Source organism: Mytilus galloprovincialis, chromosome 14 (genome assembly GCF_965363235.1).
Source record: "Mytilus galloprovincialis chromosome 14, xbMytGall1.hap1.1, whole genome shotgun sequence".
NCBI classification, from domain to species: Eukaryota; Metazoa; Mollusca; class Bivalvia; order Mytilida; family Mytilidae; genus Mytilus; species Mytilus galloprovincialis.
Window position 1 is genome coordinate 16,858,414 of NC_134851.1, and position 22,598 is coordinate 16,881,011.

Below are 22,598 nucleotides of genomic sequence, written 5' to 3' on the forward strand. Positions count from 1 at the left end.
CCGAAACATTTTCGTACATTAAATCTTTGGACGGTCAGAACATTTTAAGGACGCAACAGATCGAAGTAAAATGTTAAGTAGTACATAGATGTGCAATTATTCAGCTTCCTGTACATGTTCATGAAGTTCTAAATTTTGAATTTTGATTTCTTTAAAAAACACCATTTGTTTTACAATAAAAAATCTCAAAATGTCCGTTAACAATGAAAACGTTTGACCATGAAAAATCACATATCTAAGAAAAGCAGTCGTTTAATTGATTATAAGAAAGTTTCAGTATATCATGTCAAATTTCTTTATTAATTTTGAGAGTTTTCCTTTAGTTACAAATGTAGCTCCATATGTCTGATGGTGAAATAAAAATGAATGTCTCAGAAAGTGGTGAGTTAGTTTCCATAAATGACAGATGAATCGGGCCAAGCTTAGTAACTTTCAGTAAACAGACTACTGTAACATTGACGCACTCGTCGAACTGTTTAAAAGATTTGTGTTTATGACCAAAAATTTATATACAACTTCATTTATAAATTAATTTGAATTTCATAGCGCGTCGTCACAATAATGAAAGTTATAAAAAAAATCTATAACCAGCAGATCTATACGTCTATAAAGAAAGTATTCATGTACAAAAAGGTATTTATTATAAAATGGTCCTAACTATAGAATAGATAGTTTACCACAGAAATCTTAAACGGAAGTTTCGACAATTTTAAACAGAAGAGATTTGAAAATAAATTTAACTTTAAATAAACACTGAAATAATTTAAATACCTCGAAGGTGTAAAGAATAAACCAACAATCTCAATCTTTAAAAAGTGTCTTCATTGCACTAACCGACGAGTTTATGTTTACAGTAGAAACAGTGGATGTGACTCCAATAAATTCATTATCATTGTTGTCGTGAATATTTATCGCTTATATTAAATTGTTAAAAATGTTATCGAGGTCGCACCAACTGTTTCTACAGCTAAGATCAGTTACATGTACATGATCTCGTCGATTCGCACGACGAAGCCATTGTTTATGACAGAACACACATTCTAGATTATGTATTTTTGTTTCCGTCAGTTCGAAAGTATTTGATCATTTCAACTCCTTTGTATTGCATAATATGTTCATGAACAAAGACATATGTTCGATTGAATAATGATTTCCTCGTAACAAATGATAGAAATTTCGGAGATCCCGTATTTGTTCCTTTACCGTTAAAATGAAAATGCCAATGACAGAGGTTGATTATAAAAAATGTTTTACTGTGTTAAAAAAAACTTCGACTTGAACAATGAAAACTTACACGTTGGACATGAAATATTTTGTCGATGAAGAAAATTAAATTATGTTACTTCTGAAATAGGTTTGTCGATAACGTAACTTGTTCTGACGGTAAAGAAACGCGAATTCGATCACTACTGTGTTACGGGCTGTATGTATCGCTATGAGTAGAAGATATTCAGTCGACACTCCTCGTCTTCAAAGCAGTTGACTCCATGTTTACGAAGTAATGAAATTGCCCTAGATTAAGACATTATTTAATGTTCATTAACATAATTAACAATGTAAATATAACCATGGTGTAGAAATGTTTCAAAAATCTCGTCCCAAATGTAAGGTCAATCTAATTAACAATATATCTATAACTTGATTTGGCATTCAAAAATTCAAAAATACCTTTGTTTAAATCATATTTTATTTATTATCTACCTGTTGTATGTTAAATTAAATATTATCATACCTTTGTCTTCAAACTGATTGTTTTAATTATCATGCCATTAGAGGTAAGCAAGGTTATGAGAATGATACGTGTGGATAAGTCTTAAGTCGGGAGTGTTCAAATAAATCGGCAACAGTGTATTTGTTTATTATCAATCAGGACTTAAAAAATATTTATTTAACTTCATTATGGAGCAAAGTTTTCACAATGCTCATCAATTTGTACTTGTCACTATGTAGACGAAACGCACGTCCAGTGTATCAAATTATAAGCCTGCATGGTACCTTTGATAACTAATTATCTTCATCATTAATCCTATATAACTAGATTTTCAAAACAATATTGCAGAGTCATGCCTGGAACGATTTTAATTAAATAAGGATTCAAAACTGAAGAAAAAAAACACAATGTTTTTTTTATTCAAATGTGGGTTTTTTTTGGCTTTTGTCTGCTCTATGGTCGGGTTGTTGTCTCTGACACATTCCCCATTTCCATTCTCAATTTTATTTTATATGAAACATAGAAAAAAAAGTTGCTTAAGTCGAGAATATATATATAAAAACACATGTACAGTATAACTATTATTTTTTTAACAATTATTGTCCATCAGAACAGCTGAAATTCGTTTGTATAAAAAGAAAAAAATTGACATTGTGAATTTTGAAAACTAACTGATCAAACTTCTTGAAGTAGTGAGGATAACATAATAAGTGAAACATATGTATTTTGTTAAATTTCAACATAAAGAAGGATTTATTCTTTAAACAAGAGGCCTGCATGATCTAAATAAAATTGTAATGGTGGTTTTTTTTTAATATTTCAAATGCTAAAAACAGTATTAACAGTACTAAATGTACATGATAGAGAACCAATATAAGTGAATTATGTCATGTGGTCAAAATGTTGAACCAGAAATAACCATTTCTGTCCCTACCAAATGTCTCACTAATAATAGTGTAAGCACTTAGGGTAAAAAAAGTACACTTATACCAGACTAGTCTTTCACATCATGTTGTGTCCATCAATTGAAACAATTTACAAATGAATTAAATTGTCCTCAAACAATACCACATCTAAAGTTGGATAACTCTTTATTATCTTAAACTTTCCTTTATCTATCATTTTTATCTCTAACCTTTGTAGAATTTTTTTCGTCCTGACAGTATTTTTCCTGTTGTCTCCATATTTCGGAACTTTTATACTACTAAAGGAAGAGACTTATGTCATTCAGCTGCAACTCCTCTGAAACCATACACTGTCGAAAATATTTGTGAAATGACGTATAAATGTAGTGTTTTGTAGTTCTTAAATATGTCTTTGAAACAATATTTTTTTCCATGGAAAACGTCAATTTTTAAGAAAATATTCAAATTCGGAGACCGTTATCGGTTCGTGTCTTATACACAAAGTGCAACCTATATAGATACTGTAAAATTATATTACAAATGCAATAAAGCTTTCTAATTTCCCACTTTCTATGGATTTCGGAGTGTCAATTATTTTTATGTTTAAATCCAAAACATTGACAGGTTAGAATTTGTCTTCAGATAGTTTATATGATGCTTCATGTTTAATTAAAGGGCTCTAGTATAATCAAGGATTTTATAACCAAAACAATTCTGTCCTTGACACATTGTTAAACGTAAATGTCGAAGTTTAAAACTATATTTCAAACAAGAGCGCTAAAACGGTTTATACTTCTCACTTCGAAACGTTAATTTTTTTTTATGAACGTTTTAATAACTCTGCAAAAAAGACAGAAATATCAAAACAATTGATACAAAACTATAACTTTACCGCTTCTATTCAACAGACTGTATTGATTCTTGATATATTTGCCGTCTTTAGAGTAAAAAAAAACAACTATTAGGGTGTTTTCATATCTTTTAACAAGCTTCAATCTAGATTTCTTAATTCATTAGTTGACCATATATTGAATTTTTCAACATGTCAAGGTAAAGAATCTCATATTTAATAAAAAAAATAATTAAGCATATATTCTTCTTTTTGTGGTTTAAAGTTTCTTTAAACAAGATAGATGCTGAACAAATATAATATACAGATATAGACAATACCAAATTTTCACATATTTTTTACAAAATGGTCACAGAGCCACAAATTTGCAATTTCTTTAAAGAACAATGCACACAAAAAAAATACCGATAACACTTCGTTTTTGTACATTTCATGAGCAGAAGATTATATAATATAGTCAAATACAAACTTATAATCACATCAAAGTATCATACTTAACATAAATTTAAAGAAAAACAACCAAAATAAGACAAAAAAGACTCATTTTTTGGCAGAGTTATCTCACCTTCCAATGTTAATTTCCATAAATTAAAAATGCTGATTTTGAGTTTTCCTCAAGTTAGATTTCTTGGGACTTTTTTCTGTGTATATTTAGGGCATAATGCTATAGATTAGAGTTAAAACAGTTTATGTTGCAATTATTTTGAGGTTTAAACTTAGTTTGACTGGACTATAACCGTTAATCAATAAGAATTACAAAAATACGCGTGAAGACACTTGTATCTGTCTGTTGTTGTCCTCTATTAGTTGCGATTTTGTTTCTGGTTGGGTTGCTCTTTCGTTGATATTTGTCACCGTTATCTCATTTAATTAATCATATATATTCAAAAGAAAACAAAAATCAAGAAAAATGGTGACACCAAAACATACCTTGTAACCATGCAATCAGTAAATATTTAAATGACATCTATATCTACAAATAGATCATACCTGTTCCAGTTAACCACTGACATGTACATTATTTTAAAGGGCTTAAGTGTTAGAGTTGTCTATAGTTATCAATGGTACCATGATTATAATTTAATACGCCAGACGCGCGTTTCGTGTACATACGACTCATTAGTGACACTCAGATCAAAATTGTTATAAAGTCAAACAAGTACAAAGTTGAAGATCATTGGGAACCCAAAATTCCAAAAATTGTGTCAAATACGGCTAAGGTTATTTATTCCTGTGATACAAAATAATCCTTAGTTTTTCGAAAATTCAAAGTTTGGGAACAGGAAAATTATAAAAATGACCATATAATTGGTATTCATGTCAACACCGAAGTGCTAACGTCTGAGCTGGTGATACCCTCGGAACGAAACGTCCACCAGCAGTGGCATCGACTCAGTGGTGTAAATAGTTATCAAAGGTACCAGGATTATAATTTAATACACCAGACGCGTGTTTCGTCTACATAAGACTCATCAGTGACGCTCAGATAAAAATAGTTATAAAGCCAAACAAGTACAAAGTTGAAGAGCATATATATTTTACCTCATACGTCTACAGCATTTACAAAGGACTGTGGTGTGAAATATTTGCGAAAAAGTGGGGTTTTTTTTTCTTATTGTTAACTTATTAAACAGAGAGCAGATCGATATTTCAGTGCATGGATTTGATTTTTGATGCAGATCGAATGCAGACAAGAAAAATTTCTAAATTTAACCTCGCAAACAAATTTTGATATAGAATTTAAAGACGCTCCGGTTGTTTCCTTACAATAACAAATGAATTGTTCAACCAATGCGTTCCAATTTTTATATATTGTTAATGGTGATAAGGACTATTTTAGTGTGGATCAATTTTTATATTGAGGATTTTTATTTTTGCTGTTTGTGAATAGTGGTTCTTGATTGATTTGAAACTAGCACTTTATGTTATATACCTTTCGACCATTTTTGCTTATTTAAAATATTGTAACTGATGACAAAAATCGTGTTTAACATTGAGGATTTTCACTTCAGCGGTTCATCAGTTATATCTCTAAATTAATTATTTTAACAATTACACTAAAACTATAATAGAACCTGGTTTCAAGCCATTGTGGCAGTCTGTTGTTATGTTAGGATTAATATACTTTTCCACCTTTATGTGCATCAAAGATGCCCTTTCTCAATTTAAAAACAAAACCCCTTTGATGTTTTGAGTAAAGTAATTATTAAAGGTACCAGGCTTATAATTTAATACGCCAGACTTGCCTTAAGTCTACATAAGACTCATCGGTGAGGCTCAGATCAAAATAGTTATAAAGCCAAACAAGTATAAAGTTGAAGAGCATTGAGGACCCTAAATTCCAAAAAGTTGTGCCAAATACTAAGGTAATATATACCTTGGAGAAGAAAATCCTTAGTTTTTCGAAATATTTAAAGTTTTGTAACAGGAAATTTATAAAAATGACCATATAATTTATATCCACGAAATGCTGACTACTGGGCTGGTGATACCCTCGAGGACGAAACGTCCATCAGCAGTAGCTTCGACCCAGTGGTGTAAATAGTTATAAATTTTGCAACGCAAGCAGGAATTCAAATTTGAAGAATATGAACATTGAATTACTGTTGTGCATGATAATTAATTTTTTAACGTGAATATACTGTCAAATATTTAGAATCAATTCATTTTGTTTGAAAGCATTCATATTGTCAGATTCTAGTAGAGTTTTTAAGGACAATTTCAATGAAATGTGTGTTGGAGGAAAAAAGAGAACTTCCAAAATCCCCGATAACAAAGTTACTTTTTTATGTAATGAACTTGCACACATCGTTGGACCAAGCAACCATGCATGACATACGACCCTTGTCAAAATATAAAACTTCCATACCTAAGCTCTCACATCTATTTTAATGGAAAATCGCTTAATTCCTCAATACGTGAATTTAATACAGGTAAATTACAGTTATATCTCAAAACGAAGCTGACAAAAGGGGCAAAGTTCATGGTAAGTACATATGCATCTTTCCGTTCAAAATAAATAATGGTGACAGTGTATGATAAATAGGTAAACGGACAGAAAGTCACAGGGAAAAAAGTCGCAGGACAAAAAGTCACAAATTTGATAGGACAAAAAGTGAACATTTATTAAATTTTATTATGCAAATGATATATTTCCGGTGCTTTGCTTTTAAGCCAATTGGCATTTAAGTTGCACCAAAAAATCTTTCATTTGCGCTACATACCATATTTCATTTGCGCCAAAAATAAAACCTTTCATTTGCGCCAATATTACAGGTAAATGATGATAAATAGTATAAAAATAGTTTACAAAAACAAACTTTTTTTAAAATAAAGGCAGTTTTTGTTTGTATCATTACACATATTCCTCAGAACTAATGTTAAAACCTTGATGAAACACAGTTCTGTTATAAATAATCTTGATCATAAAACTTACAAATATTCGTAAAAGAAAGCACTATAAACGACGGTTCTGATGTATTCAAGTCTGGAAATTTCGCCTCTTATGTGCATACATGTAAATAGTCCGATTTTTCTTCCACCCATCGTCGAACTATTATCTAAGGGGAATGCGTTATACTGTAGAAATAAACCTTTTAGAACAATGGTTATTTAACTTTTCCGTTATATCTTAGTTACCTGTATTATCTGTAAAATGGCGCAAAAGAAGTTTTAATTTTTTTTGGCGCAAATGAAATATTACCTTGTGGCGCAAAAAAAAGATTATTATTCTATAAAAATTGGCGCAAATGCAATTCGCCCTACTGCCCATGTATTTCTTTGTACTATGAAGCCATTTAAGTACCAAGTCACTTTGACATTTTGTATTCATAACAATTATTTGACCATGATTGATATTTATTGAATATATTTAAATTACATTTTTTTTTAGTTTTCTAATAAGTGTTTTCTTGTTCAAAGAAAAATTATCTCAAAACTGAATTGTGATTTTTTTGTCCGTGACTTTTTGTCTGTGACTTTTTATCCTATGACTTTTTATCCTGTGAATAAACTAATCATAGATAACAGGACTAACTGTCTATCCTGCAAAAATAAATCAGAAACATGGGCCCCGAAAAAAAAAGAGATCAGAACTTGCTTCTTGCAAGACACTCTCCGTGAAAACAATTTGAAATTCCCTACATGAGGCAACTGCCTCAATGTAATTACGGCCCTATCATAAAAGTGAGGTAAGTGTTCCTGAGACAATATACCTCAAGCACGGATTTGTATAGTAAGTCTTACTATACAAATCCTTGCCTCAAGTTAAATGAAACCCATTTTCAAGTATATATCAATTATATTTATTCTTTTAAAATTAAAAGATTTGGGAAGTGTTCCCCGATTATTTATTTTTTTAAAAGAAGAGTTTTATGGAGAATCTATTGACATCTCGCATTTATAAAATGACTAAAAAGACCTGTCGAGTTATTTATTTTCAATACATTCAATACAAGTCAAATTATTATTTTCAATAACCACAGAACAAACCTCCCCCCCCCCCCCCCCCCATACCAAATGGTCGTCCTCTAAGAGGAAAACAACGAAACAACAGAAACACTGAAGTTCAACAAAAACAAACGGCAATGCAACAGACACGAACTATAAAATAACAACTGCCATTTTCCTGACTTGGTACAGGACATTTTACGAAAAGTGGTGGATTAAACCTGGTTTTGTGGCTAGCCAAACTTCGCACTTCTATGGAAAACTGTAACTAGGTACTATGGAACTTGTAGTGCTGAAGTTATTTACGTTTGTTTTGCATGATGTGTACCTGTATATACATGCATCCTATACTTGTTACTTTTGGAACGTAACTAAGAACAGTCTGTGTTTTATTTATTCTTTTTTCTCCACGAGCAAGTTGAAGAAAGGACAAGGTACGATAAGGCTCGTTTTTACCCCCCCCCCCCCCCCCTATTTTCTCATTTTTCAAAATCTGTTTAAGAAAGCTACTTATTATGTTAAAATATTCCAGGAGGATTGAAGGTTTTTTTTATGAACTTCAAACCCTCTAATTTTAGCGACTGGGTGAGGTGAGGGGGGTAATCTTTCTGTTATTCAAATTTTGTAATCATTATTCAATTTCCAGGTGTTCCGTACAACGAATTTTTAGTTTTTTAGTGGCTGTACAAACGTGACCCAGGAAGAACTGTTTTTGCTGTCTAAATTGCCATAATTTTCTCCGGGTCACGTTGGCGCACACAATTAAATTTTAAGAAACAATGGCCAAAAATTGTTCCTTCTTTTGGCGTTTTTTATGCCCTTTAACCCCCCTCACCTCACCCATTTTCTGAAATTAATGGTTTTGAAGTTCATACAAACAAACTTCGAACCTAAGGGAATATTTTAACGTAATAAGTAGATTTCCAAACCAAAATTTTGAAAAATGAGAAAATAGGGCACCTTGTCCTTTCTAAATAACATAGTTATATTCCGATATATATAAAGCAAAGGTAAGTCTTCAAAATGAAAGGGGAATTTTTAATCAAGAGAGATTAAGAATTTAGTGACTTATTAAATAGTAATACTTTTACTTTTACTTTTAAACTTGTATACATGCATGTGCATGACTTGTTACTTTTTTTAACGTAACTAAGAAATGTTTATGTTTTATTTATTATGTCTTCTCGAAGGGCAAGTTGAAGAAATTTCTAAGTAGCATACTATTATTACGTATATACTCCGATACACATCAAAGAAGAAGTAAATCTTCAAACGGAAAGGGGAATTTTTAATTTAGAGAGATTACAAAATACTTATGACTTATTAAACAGTAATAGTTCTACTTTTAAAAGAGGGACGAAAGATACCAAAGGGACAGTCAAACTCATAAATCTAAAACAAACTGACAACGCCATGGCTAAAAATAAAAAAGACAAACAGAAAAACAACAGTACACACGACACAACATAGAAAACTAAAGAATAAACAACACGAACCCCACCAAAAACTAGGGGTGATCTCAGGTGCTCCGGAAGGGTAAGCAGATCCTGCTCCACATTTTAAACTTCTTCAGCAGTGTGCACATACATGTAAATATATTTAACTGTTAGTTTATAATTGCATTTCACTATAATAAATGTGTTTTTACTTTAAAGTGTGTACCGTTATAATTTTATATAAAAATAAGAAGATGGAGACCAAATGACACTGAAATCTACAACTTTAGGTCATCGAAGTAGACTGAAATAGATAATTATTTACACCACTGGGTGGATACCACTGCTGGTGGAAGTTTCGTCCATGTCCAGTAGTCAGCACTTCTGTGTTGACATAAATATCAATTATATTGTCATTTTTATAAATACTGTTTGCAAAAGTATGAATTATTCGAAATACAAAGGATTTTCTTAATATTCTAGGAATAGATTACCTTAGCTGTATTTGGTACAACGTTTTGTAATTTTAAGTCCTTCGTTCCCTGGCTTCCACTTTATACTGGTTTGGCTTTCTAAGTATTTTGATCTGACCGTCACTTGTGAGTTAAAAATGTGTCTGGCCTGGTACCTTTGATAACAACATTCAGACGCACGCTTCGTTTATCATGAAAGGACTCATCAGTGACGCTCGAATCAAAAAATGTTTAAAAGGCAAAATAGAGTACGAAGATGAAGAGCATTGAGGAACAAAAATTCCTAAAGGTTTTGCCAAATATACACCGTGTAGAACGCCACATGCGGGGTGTCGGCTATGTTTGACACGGGGTGGCAATTTCGAAGCAAAAAAAACCTGTCAAAGTAAGTTCAAGTATCAAAATTTCTTTTTTTAGAATTCTTAGTACCATATAATGTACTGCACGGAAGGAACTGAAACACAATCTAATTCCTGCAAGTACAATCAGTCGTTTTCAGTTCTCTGCTTTCTCAAACACCTCTCCCTAGTTTTCTGTGTTGCAGATTTTGATGCTTCATATGCAAATTTCTGGATAGAAAACTACTTTGGACGACTTTCCTCTGCATCATTTATATAGAATTGAATATCTTTTATTGAATTTAACTAAATACTAGCTTCAAACTTAAAATTAATTGGTTTTAAAACTAGTTTTTCATCAAAATATAAAGTGTCGCTCGGGGTGTCAGAATTTGCATCTCAAGGGGTACAGGTTTCCAATAACAAACGAATAGATTTGCATATGAATCATGTAAATCGGTCTTTATCTAATACTTTTTGACACATCTACTATATAATGATTACATATTAAAAACTGAAAGTACTTCATTTTGTCTGGTTTTTTTTTAGTCCTATAAGACATGTGCTTTTGATTTCATAAATAGTAATAAAATGACTCAAAATATTTGTTTACCGCTGGAAAATGATTTCTTTTCCTTTGCAGTTACTATCATGGTCAGAAAAAAGTAACGACTGTGGCTCAATGCACCGTAACATGATGGAAAATCACAGATCAGACCTCCATATAAAATTTAGCAGAAGCGACCAACACTTTCCAACAGTCAAACTCCATCAAAGTTCATCATCAGGCTCTTCTCGAAAGCGCACACCGCAAACAGCTTTCACTCCAAAACGAATTCGGTTCCTCTCTTCAATGAAACACTAACCGGCATCTTTATCATCCAATGACACTAAAGCACTTTGGGATATCAAGGTCCATGGCGATGAGGACACACTTTGGGATATGAATGTCTATGGCGATGAGGTCTGATGGTATCTTTTGGCTTGGAACTGTAAAATTAATTGCTGCATCTTGGGGATCGCCCATTCCGTGCTCACACAAGTTTCCGGTAATGTATCCAATACTTTTTGGTCCACCCATAAAATATTAAAATATACCGTGAAAATGTCTGTAGCCAGTTTTCCAAAACCTCTTTATTGTTTCCTGATACCATAGTTCCGATGTTATTCTTTTTGACATACATCTGACCGTCCCAAAGAAAAGTCGAAGAGAAATATTCTCGAAAGGATATTTATTTGCTTTCACCATTCGGATAAAAGATAGAAAATCAACAGCCATATAAAGTTTTTTAAGATTTTGAATCGCTTTTTTAAATTGTTGAGAGTAGAGTGTCATCGGCTTCAGGTCTCCTTGAAGCAGTATTGTCATTTGATGAGAAAGATGCCGGTGAGTGTTTTATTTGAGAGAGTAATCGATTTCGTTTCGGAGTGAGTGGTTTTTGCAGCATGCACAAGCGCTTTTGAGAGGAACCTGATGAAGACCTTTGATGCCAATGATAGAGTTTGACTGTTGTTGGCTTCGGCAAAATCTTATATGAAGGTCTGCTCTATGATTTTCCTCCTGCTTTAAGCCACAACAGTGTCATTTCATCTGACCATGATAGTGACTGGAAAGGAAAAGGGATAATTTTTTAGCTTCAAAACAAAATATTTTGAGTCATTTTTTACTATTTATGAAATCAAAAGCACAGGTCTTATATGACTAAAAAACAGGCAAACTTAAGTATTTTCAGTTTTTTTTATTTGTTATCATAATATAGCAGATGTGTTTGAATTAAAAAATATCAGATAAAGACCGATTTACATGATTTATCTGCAAATCTATTCGTTTTTTATTGGAAGCCTCTACCCCTTGAGATGCAAAATCTGACACCCCGAGCGACTCTTTATATTTTGATGAAAAACTAGTTTTTAAACCAATTAATCTTAAGTATGAAGCTGTATTTGGTTACATTCAATAAAAGGAATTCAATTCTATATCAATGATGCAGAGGGAAGTCGTCTAAAGTAGTTTTTTATCCAGAAATTTGCATATGAAGCCTCAAAATCTGCAACACGGAAAACTAGGGAGAGGTCAGAGGCGGATTTAGGGGGGGGGCAGGGGCCCGGGCCCCCCTTTTTTGGGAAAAAATTTGGTTGCTTACATAGGGAATCGCTGAAGCGTGACTAGAGCGGACCCCCTCTTAGGTCAGTCAGTGGGCTCCCACTTATGAATATTTCTGGATCCGCCACTATAAACCATCTTGAATACACGTTTCACAGGAGAGTGACCAAACGTTCAGATTAATCTAGTTATTTTGCAACATGTTTGAGGGCCTTGGTCGAGTAGTTTTCATTTTGTAAACTCTTTTAATTCTTAAACAATCTTCTTTATTTTTTATGTTTTTCGATCATTCTCTTTTTTCTTATATGTATAAGCTGGGACTATTATACTATTTTATTATAATAGTCCCACGTATAAAGACCCTATATATTTGTTTAAATTTTTTTTTTTGGAGGGGGGGGTGGGGAGAATGGTGTGTATTCATCCGATAGGATAGCAGCACAATGAGGGTTACTTGTAGAGGACAGGTCATAACCATCGCTACTACGTTTCAAAAACATTTGGTGATCTATGCGTGAGTTTTAAAGAAGTTCTTTTTAAACAGGCAATTGTCGATGGCCGACGACGACTGACGCAAAGTAATTTGATAAGCTTGTAAAGCCCCGTTTTGACTAGTAAAGATAAATAAGGATAATTATCCACCCTCCCCATCAATTTCTAAACATACGTATGTAAGTATTTCCACCATTAGGAAAACATGTTTTACCCCGTATTTTTTTAATAGAAATGCGTTTGCAAAAATGTTGCATTTATAGTGTGATGTTTATCCATGCAAAGACAATCATAATTATTATAGTTCTTCTATAAGGTTTTTAGATATCAGTGGCCATGTATAGTAAATATCATATATAAAATCATTGAATGAAACATTGAATCAAAAGATTTTTAATAAATATCTATATGACAATTTTACTTTTATGTAATATTATAGCTTTTATAGTTTATAACCGCTGAAAGATGACCAGTCATTATTAAACATGTACTGTCCGGTATATCCATCTTGAACCTTTACGAATACTTTATCGTCCCTTTTAAGTTCGATAACAGCATTCTGACTTGATGATATGTGATCTGCTACACCCGTCGCTCCCGCATAGTTCCTGGTTATCAGGTTTCCATTGAGAGAGAGGTAAGTGTAGAAGGATTTGCCAGCATGGGTAAGGACGGTCCAAGAAAAGATGTAGACACCATTTGAAGGAGCGGTAAATATTCCAGTGGACTTATCGAATCCATTGCCTAAATTTGTGATAACTGTATTATACGCCACAGCAGATTTCGCAGGAACATTTTGTAAAGTAGCTGAATTTTTAGCCATAAACGCAACTTTGCCTGATTCTGAAAGAAATTTAGTTTAGATATGATACTTTATTTGCTAAATTAAAGCAAATTGGATAAGACACAAGTAAATAATACTCATGAAGTCATCTCTATAGAATAAGTAAGTAATATGAAGTTCTCTATATGGATAATAATTTGTCATACCTGAAAAAATTTTTGAGTTAAAACTAATTCCTGAATATTTCATAACCTGGAATATTCTGTTTTACATTTATTCATAACTAGTGCAGCTACATACGTATACGAATTGTCGTCTATAGATATATATGAATTAAATATGATTAAAAAATGCCATATAAATGTTCTTTGTATCTGCAATATTTTCTTCAAAAACAAAAACAAATGCATTTTACCCATATGTTCCATTTTAGCCATAGTGGCTATGTTTCTTGACGTACAAGGAAATAAAATATAAAATTTATACAAGATACTCTGAAACTCATTCAGCCCAAATTTGGCTGAAATTGATTCAGCAGTTTCAAAAGAGCAGATTTTTTTTTTAAAGTAACTGTATAAGGTAAACTGGATAGATAAATTGTGAAAAACTGTCTTAAAACGACAATAACTCCGTTAGGATGTTCGTTACTCTGTTTAAAAATAACAAGTTTTTTAAAAGACTTTTATGAGATGATAGTATATAAATAAAGAAGCTAAAAAGCAAAAAAAAAATGGAGGGTCCGTTTGTTTTTAAAATATAAGCCATTGAAAATTTGGCGGGAATTATTCTCTCCATAGTTTTCATACATTTTAAATATTCATTTGGCACATTTTTGTCTTTCAATAATGATGAAAAAACAAGGATTTTATAAGATTTTCAAAGATAACATTTTTAACTATATGTAATCAAATTCTGGAAAGAAATGTAGTGGTAAATTGGCAAAATTTTGTAACAGTACTACATGGATAAAACCAGAGGATTCCCGGAATATGTGGCAAAATATTTTAAAACAAGAGGAACGAACAAAAAAATTAAGGGGTCAATTGACAATTTTGTTCATTTAATTTATTTGTAGATTTTACTTGGCTGAACATTTTTTCTGTTTACAGTTCATCTTTATCTATTATAATATGAGATAATGCCTGAAAACTGAAAAATTTCCTTTAAATTTTCAATTCAGGCAATAACATAAAAATCAGACATGAGCCTTGAATTCAAAAAGATGACCGTAACTTGTAAAGGATGACCGTAATTTGTAAAGACTGACTGTAATTTATATAAGTCGACCGTAACTTTTATAGGATGACCATCAATTCTAAGAAATATCCGTATTGTATTCAAAGCTTTTTTGTTGAGTTTGTCGATCTCAATAGGGGCTCGGTTAGCGAATATAAATATGTTTCATCAATTTCTTTTTTTAAACTATAATATAATTGGCCATATTAAGGATTTATAACAATGATAGTAAATTGCATATTTCTCGTAAACAATGAAATATTTATTGATATCGACGTTAAAATTTTAACACAAATTGACAGCGACACGACGAAAATTTGAAGAAACATGAATGTGTCCCTAGTACACGGATGCCTCTTCTACACTTTCATTTTCTATGTTTTGTGGACTATGAAAATGGGATAAAACTGTAATTTGGCATTAGAATTAAAAAGATCATACCATAGGGAAAATGTGTACTAAGTTTCAATTTTATTTAACTTGAAGCTGGACAAACGGACAAACAAACAGACGAACGGATGAACGTACGCACAGACCAGAAAAACATAATGCCAATAAATGGAGCATTAAAAACATTAATAATACATACGAATATTTGGTAATCGAGCCCATGTGTATGGTTCCAGAGAAGCTGATTAAAATCTTAATTTGTCTTGATATATGCAGGCGGAAAAACTTTTGAAATAGAACAAAAGAATAGAAGCTCTGTGTTTATCGAGAAAGCGATAAATGTTAACTGTAATGTTTGATATAGTAACAATATTTTTAATAGTTAATAGAAACAAATAAAACGACAATTTTCTTATTTAAAAAACACCTTTTGCATAAGTTTTCAATGTATCTATTACATAGTAATGCAAAACAATAAGATATCAAGTCGACGACATGGTTCTTATCGGGGCCTTTTATAGCTGACTATGCGGTATGGGCTATGCTCATTGTTGAAGGCCTTACGGTTACCTATAGTTGTTAATGTTTGTGTCATTGTGGTCTTTTCTGGATAGTTGTCTCATTGGCAATAATACCACATCTTCTTTTTTATATATAGTATCTATAAGTTGGATGTAGAAAATGCATAACCTCCGGGTTTTTTTTTATCACGGACGGAGAACATATCAATCTTTTAGTTCAGAAATTTTCGTGTCTGCCCTTCCATTATGTGAATCAAGAAATAATTCCCCAAAACAGGTAACGATTGTATCGAAAAGAGAAAAATCGAGTGCACCTTTTTATGTTGGGGCATGTTTGGGGTGTATATTTGTCTTTAAAACGTACAAAGCAGGAGTATTTTATATAGCATCTCGCTTCAGATTCTATCATTATTATATATCAAAGCTACAGGTTGACTTTATAACGTAAAAAAATGACAGTACGAAAAGATGAAATATATGGGTCAAGTGAGATACCTATCTAATGAATCACAAAAACAGAGTAGGTGTGTTCGAATAGCTATTTTTTCTAAAAGTACTTGACGACAGTCTTTTAATTTGGATGATGAAAATTGATATCTTCGAAAAAATATGATTTTCTTGTGTGTGATAACTAGGGTTTATAATCTTCAACCACTGAAAATGTTTAGTCTGCCCTTCCACGAAATATTTAATTAGAATTTTTTTAAATGCTTAAGAATTTTCAAAAATTCCATCTGACATCCGAACAGACATTATTTTTAAGTTGAATCAATGCAGACAAGATCATTAATTAACGCTCATTAGCTAGTAGATACATTTGTCTTTTAAAATATAACTGACATACAACGGTCGATCGTAATGATGCTATGTGGATAAATTTATCAGTTTTCAAGAGCAAAATTGGCAGAGCGTCATCCCTACAATGGCTTCCATTTCTACGATTGTGAGTATGAACTGGCGTAATGGGGAGATAATTTTGAAGAAGTAGAATCCTGACTGTATGAATAAAATTTCTGTATATATACAAATTGACAACGTTCCGCCTTGTGATACGCTTTTCGTACAATACTATTTTCAGGATCTACTTTGCTGGAGCTCACCTTCACTAGTTTATTCGAATGATATTTTCAAAATATTTCTGTTATTTTATTTGCACGACAAAATGAAAGACGATATAATATCAATGGATGTTCATGCAATTTTTTGGCATTTTTAAAAATGTGTATTTATTATATGTCATTAAAAGGAATCCCAGAAACAAAACAAAAAATCTTTTGTCGAGCAGTTGAAGGCTGTGCACCGCATTTTTTTCATTATGCTTGTAAGGTATCATTTTATCGCGCTTTTGTAGCATGTTTTCCCTTCCTGTTCATTTGCATGTCGTTTGGCAAATTCATTTTAAAAATTAAACCCTCTACTGTAAAAAAGATACATATGGTAATCTTTGCATTTTAAGCACGTCTTATTTTCTTCTACCTATAGGATAAAACTTTCATATTAATATGTGTATACCAACACGATTAATCATTTGATACAAAAAGATAGTTATATAAATACGGATATTTCTTAGAATTGAGGGTCATCCTTTAAAAGTTACGGTCATCATTTACAAATTACGGTCATCTTAAAAGCAGTTACGGTCAGCCTTGTTATGAATCGCTGATTCTGTTACGGTCATCTCGATTGTGATTTACGGTCATCTTGGCGATTTTTTCAAATCGAATTTCCCGTTTCATGCACATTTCTCAGAAGTAATTAGTGATTTCCGAGTGATTCTTTTATAAATTTACATCGTTTCAATGTATGATTTGTAAAGAAAATGATATAGAAACACTTTAACAGACAATACAGAAACTGACCTACTTTTTCATCCGACATCTTGGGATGACCGTGAATGCAGTTACGGTCATCAGCTTTACCTCAGTGATTATACCCGAAACTCTTCCTGTACCATCACATTTTCCATCATTGTCTTCAACGAGTTTAAGTTGGTATTGGATACTTTTCATGAGACCAGCATTTCTGGAGCAGGATTTATGTCCCGTGACCATAAGTGTCATAAAACATGTCAGTAGGAGAACTTGAAATACACTGAAAATGAGGCTTTATGTTATTTAAGAATAGAATGCTTCATCTGGTAAATGTATTGTGTTGTAAAAGCGTTGACCGAAACACATCTTTTTCAATCTAAAAATGTGCACACGGTCAACGCTTTTACAACCCTATAAAAACACTAAAAGAAGCATCCAATTCTTATTATTATTTTATTTTTGTATTAGGATCACGAAAACACGATTTCCATCAAGTTTTTTTCTTTATTTGCCTTTGCACTTCATTGGGGAAGCTCGTGTCATCATGAATATTGGTTTTCATTTTGAAATATAGGTTAATTTAAGAATGACGCGAATTAATATTAGCCAATCAAAATAACGTAATATAATGAAACATACATGTAATGTAATTATAGAGAAGTGCATCCACAAAAAGTGTGTGCTCATTATTGAATCTCTTTTATTGAAATTAAGTTTTGTCAATCAAAAATGTTTTTATATTTATAACATACGGACAGTAAAATTATGAACTCCCAAAACATAGATTAAAATAAACAGAGTCGCTTATCCTGGGTCGAAACTGGTACTGTTTAAAATAACAAGCCTTTCAAAAAAAAATGAAGTGTCCGTGTCCCAATGTTAAGCCGTTGAAAATTTGGAGGGAAATTACTCCCTCTAGACTTTTCGTACATTTAACATTGGCACATTTTTTTCTTTCCGAAACTATGAAGAATATCAATATATTTGTTAGTCTAAGGTTTACGATATGTTTTTATAAAGTATTGTAATTTATTAATCAATTTAAAGTTTTAAAAAAAAATACATATACAAGAAAGGTTGAGAAATATACTTTTTAAGATTTTTATGATTAACAAATTAAACCAGAAATGGTCTTAATATACAAGTTTCAAAATTGATGAAACCCTCGACTATTTTAACAATGCTATCTATACGATACATACATTGTAGAAACGGGAAAACACGTTGTTCAATACGTATACTTCTACTTGTGTAACAACCAGGGGAGGCAATTCATTCACTTTAGAAAATTGACTAACTCAGGACTACACTACCGATATTAAATATAACAGAAAACACTTTTCTTCAATTTCAAAAGTTTGCCCGCTCTCCCCCCTACTTTCCAGCTCATCCCTTCGCCACTGTGTTACGTAAATACATTTAGAATTACATTAAAATTGACAAAAGACAAAACATAAAACAAACTATCATACCTCATTTTGATCTGTTGGTTAGGTAACTGGACTAGTTCTGATAAGTTTCAATGGATCTGTTTTGATGGTTTTTGGGCAATATGTCAAATATATATAATTATGTTTAACACTGTTGCCACGAATGCTCCTATGTTAACACGCTAACTCATCATTTTGGTAATATAAGTTGAAATCAATCCGAAAAAAAAGAAAGTAAAAAAGGCTTAAAAACAGAAACCTCGTTAGATTGTAGTATACATGTGCGAATTTATGAAAATATCCTCCACTGTCAAGATAATATGTATTAAAGAGACCAAAAAGAAAATATAAATTAACAGAGGCGGATTTAGGGGGGGCAAGGCGGACTTAGGGGGGGGGCAGTGGGAACGCCCCCCCCCTTTTTGAGAAACAAATTTGGTTGCTTACATAAGGAATCACTGAAGCGTGACGAGGTCGGTCCCCCTCTTAGGCAGCTAGTGGGCCCCCACTTATGAAAATTTCTGGATCCGCCACTGGAGGTGTTTGAGCGGAAAACAGTGCACTGAAAACGACTGATTGTGCTTGCAGGAAATGGATTGCGTTTCAGTTCCTTCCGTGCAGTACATTATATGGTACTAAGAATTATAAATAAAGAAATTTTGATACTTGAACTTAAATTACTTTGACAGTTTTTCTTCGCTTCGAAATTGCCACCCCGTGTCAAACATAGCCGACACCCCGCATGTGGCGTTCTACACTTACTTACTTAATGATACTTAATGATGTTTTCCGATACAGGATCCTCACGGTTCCTCTTCACCAGACTCATATAATTGATTATTGTCTCCATTATTTCTGATGCTGCTTCCGGTTAATTCAAATGATAGATTTTTTCGTACTCCCAGTATCTATCTAGTCTATTTTTGAATGAGTTTATAGATGGCGCTTTAGTTACTTTATCCGGTAACTCGTTCCATAATTTGGCTATTCTTACAGAAAAACTGTTTTTCCTCAGACTTGTTTTGAATCGTTGGTGAATGATTTTATTACTATTTACTCTTGTGCTTTGTCTATTTTCAGTGCTTGAAATTAATTTAAGGAATGAACTCGTTTCATTTAAGGAATGAACTCGTTTCTGGATCGTAATTACCATTAAGTATCTTGTATGTCTCAATCATGTCCCCTCGGACCCTTCTATATGACAATGTTGGCAGCTTAAGTTTTTTCAGTCTTTCCGGGTAGCTCAGTTTATTGAATCCTGTAATCTGTCGTGTTGCCCTTTTTTGTACATTTTCGATTTTGTCAATGGATTTCTTTTTAAAAGGTGCCCATACAGAACTAGCATAGTCTAAGTGTGTTTGCACTAATGGTTTGTATAGAGGTATGAAGATTTTTTTTCATTTAAGTTTTTAAATGTCCTTCTAATTGCGGCAAAAGTTGAATTAGCTTTGTTCACTTTTTCGCATATGTGTCTTTCAAAGGTTAAATCTTCATCAATTACTACTCCAATATCTTTCTCTTCTTTACATTTGCTTATATCATGACCTAATAGTTTGTGACTTGTCTTATCTTCTCTTACCCCTCCACTTCTATTTATGTGTTTGCATTTTTCTGGATGGAACTTCAACAGCCATGTATCACTCCATTTCTCGAGATTTTTTAGATCATCTTGCAATATAATTTGATCTGATTTGCTTTCAATAATTCTGAAGATTTTTGTGTCATCCGCGAATAAGTAGGCATCTGATGTCACGTAATCTGGCAAATCATTTATGTATAGAACAAATAACAGGGGACCTAATACTGAGCCTTGTGGAATTCCTGATGTTACATCTTTCCACTCTGATGTTTCCCCATTAACTGATACTCGTTGTTTTCTATACGATAGAAAATCTGTAATCCACTCTAGGAATGGATTAGTTATCCCAAAATTTTCGATTTTCTTAACGAGTCGTCTGTGGGGTACTGTATCAAAGGCTTTCGTGAAGTCTGTATATATGCAGTCAATCTCATAGCCATTGTCTATAGCTTCTGTCCATTTATCTATTACCTCTAATAGTTGTAGTGATGTCGATCTCCCAGAGATAAAACCGTATTGTTTGTTTGAAAATAGTTTATTTTCTTTCATGTAACTAATTATATGTTCTCTTATAATTTTCTCCATTATTTTACAGACGACTGATGTGAGACTTACTGGTCTATAATTTTTAGCTTGTGATTTATTCCCTTTTTTGAATATTGCACTCACTAGGGCGCTTTTCCAATCCTTTGGAACTATACTTTTTGTGTTAAAGATTGGCTAAAAATTATGCCAAGTGGCTATACCTTCTTTGACTTCAAACAGCAGTCTTGGGTGTAGATTATCAGGGCCGGGTGATTTATCCGTTTGTATTTTCTGTAGGTGTTTCAAAACCAAATCAGTGCCAATATTTAATTCCTCTATTTTTTTATCTAATGGAATATGCTTAGGCTCTGGAATATTGCCTTGTGGTTCATTACGCTTGTAAAATACTCTGATAGTATCTCAGCCTTTTGTTTATTGTCATCTGTTTTTTTCGGATTTTACATCTTCTGTATCTACATGTAGGTCACCTATACCTTCCCTGGTCTTTGATTTGGATTTTATGTAGCTCCATATAGCCTTTGGGTTTCTTTTGGCATTTTCAGATAATCCTTTTTCAAATAATTTCTTTTGTTTATTGACTGATGTTTTGGCCTGGTTTCTGACTTTATTGTATTCAGCTCTTGTTTCTGGATCTTGTTTAGTTATAATTTTTTTGGATAGAATATTTTTCCTTCTAATTAACTCTCTCGTTTTTTTGTCTATTGGGAATACATTTCTCTTTTTTCCTATTTGTGTCATAGTTTTTGTTGGTACAAATGATTAATCTGCTCTCTAATTCTTTTAAAATGGTTAAAAAATATTCCAATTTTTATCAATGGAATTTTCAACATTAAGCTTATTATACACGGTGATATAAGTAACTAAGGTAATCTATTCTTGAGGTAGAAAAGCCTTAGTTTTTCAAAAATTCAAAGATTTCAATTGTAAACAGTCAATTTATAAATATGAACATATCAATGATAACTCAAGTCAACAGAAGTGCTGACTACTGGAAGATTAGAAGGTAAGTCAAGGTGAAGTACCAAAGAGGCTTGCTAGATAAAGAGTGTTGCCCACTAACAAAACAAGAATAGCACATGATGTTGTCAACGTACCGTGCGTTGATCACAGTTCACTGTGGTACAGTGAAGCGAGATGTGAGAATTCTAACTTAAAATCACCGTTTCTGTCCCTACCACCTATCCACCCCTAAAGTTTCATACCGGCTAAAAAACTGTTCAGGTATTAACATAAAAGTTTGATAAAACAGAAAGCTCTCTCACAATAATATGCATGCAATCATTTACACAATTTACAAAAGAAGATCTAACCAAAGATAGGGGAGGGGGGGACGAAAAACGGTAAAAATTCTTGCCAAATGACGTTTACGGTAATTTTTGGTGTATACGATGATAAAATATGCACTTTCTTAAGACGAAAAAAAATCAAATGATTTTGATGAATCACCTTAATTTTTTTCCCAAAATAACAGTAACGCTAAACATTTGAAACCTCTGACGAATCACGAGAAGGATATTGTTGTATCACTGTAAAATTTTAATCA

At 32.4% G+C, this 22,598-nt stretch overlaps 1 protein-coding gene across 1 annotated transcript; it reads right to left on the reverse strand.

The window, feature by feature from the left end:
* Positions 1 to 13,135: 13,135 nt before the first annotated feature.
* Positions 13,136 to 19,091, reverse strand: LOC143058770 (complement C1q tumor necrosis factor-related protein 3-like). Its single transcript, XM_076232213.1, has 3 exons — positions 18,973 to 19,091; positions 17,623 to 17,780; positions 13,136 to 13,601 (listed from the first exon to the last, which is right to left on the reverse strand). Exons 1-3 carry the CDS (start codon positions 18,975 to 18,977, stop codon positions 13,201 to 13,203), a joined length of 564 nt encoding a protein of 187 aa, XP_076088328.1. The 5' UTR covers positions 18,978 to 19,091; the 3' UTR covers positions 13,136 to 13,200.
* Positions 19,092 to 22,598: the final 3,507 nt, after the last annotated feature.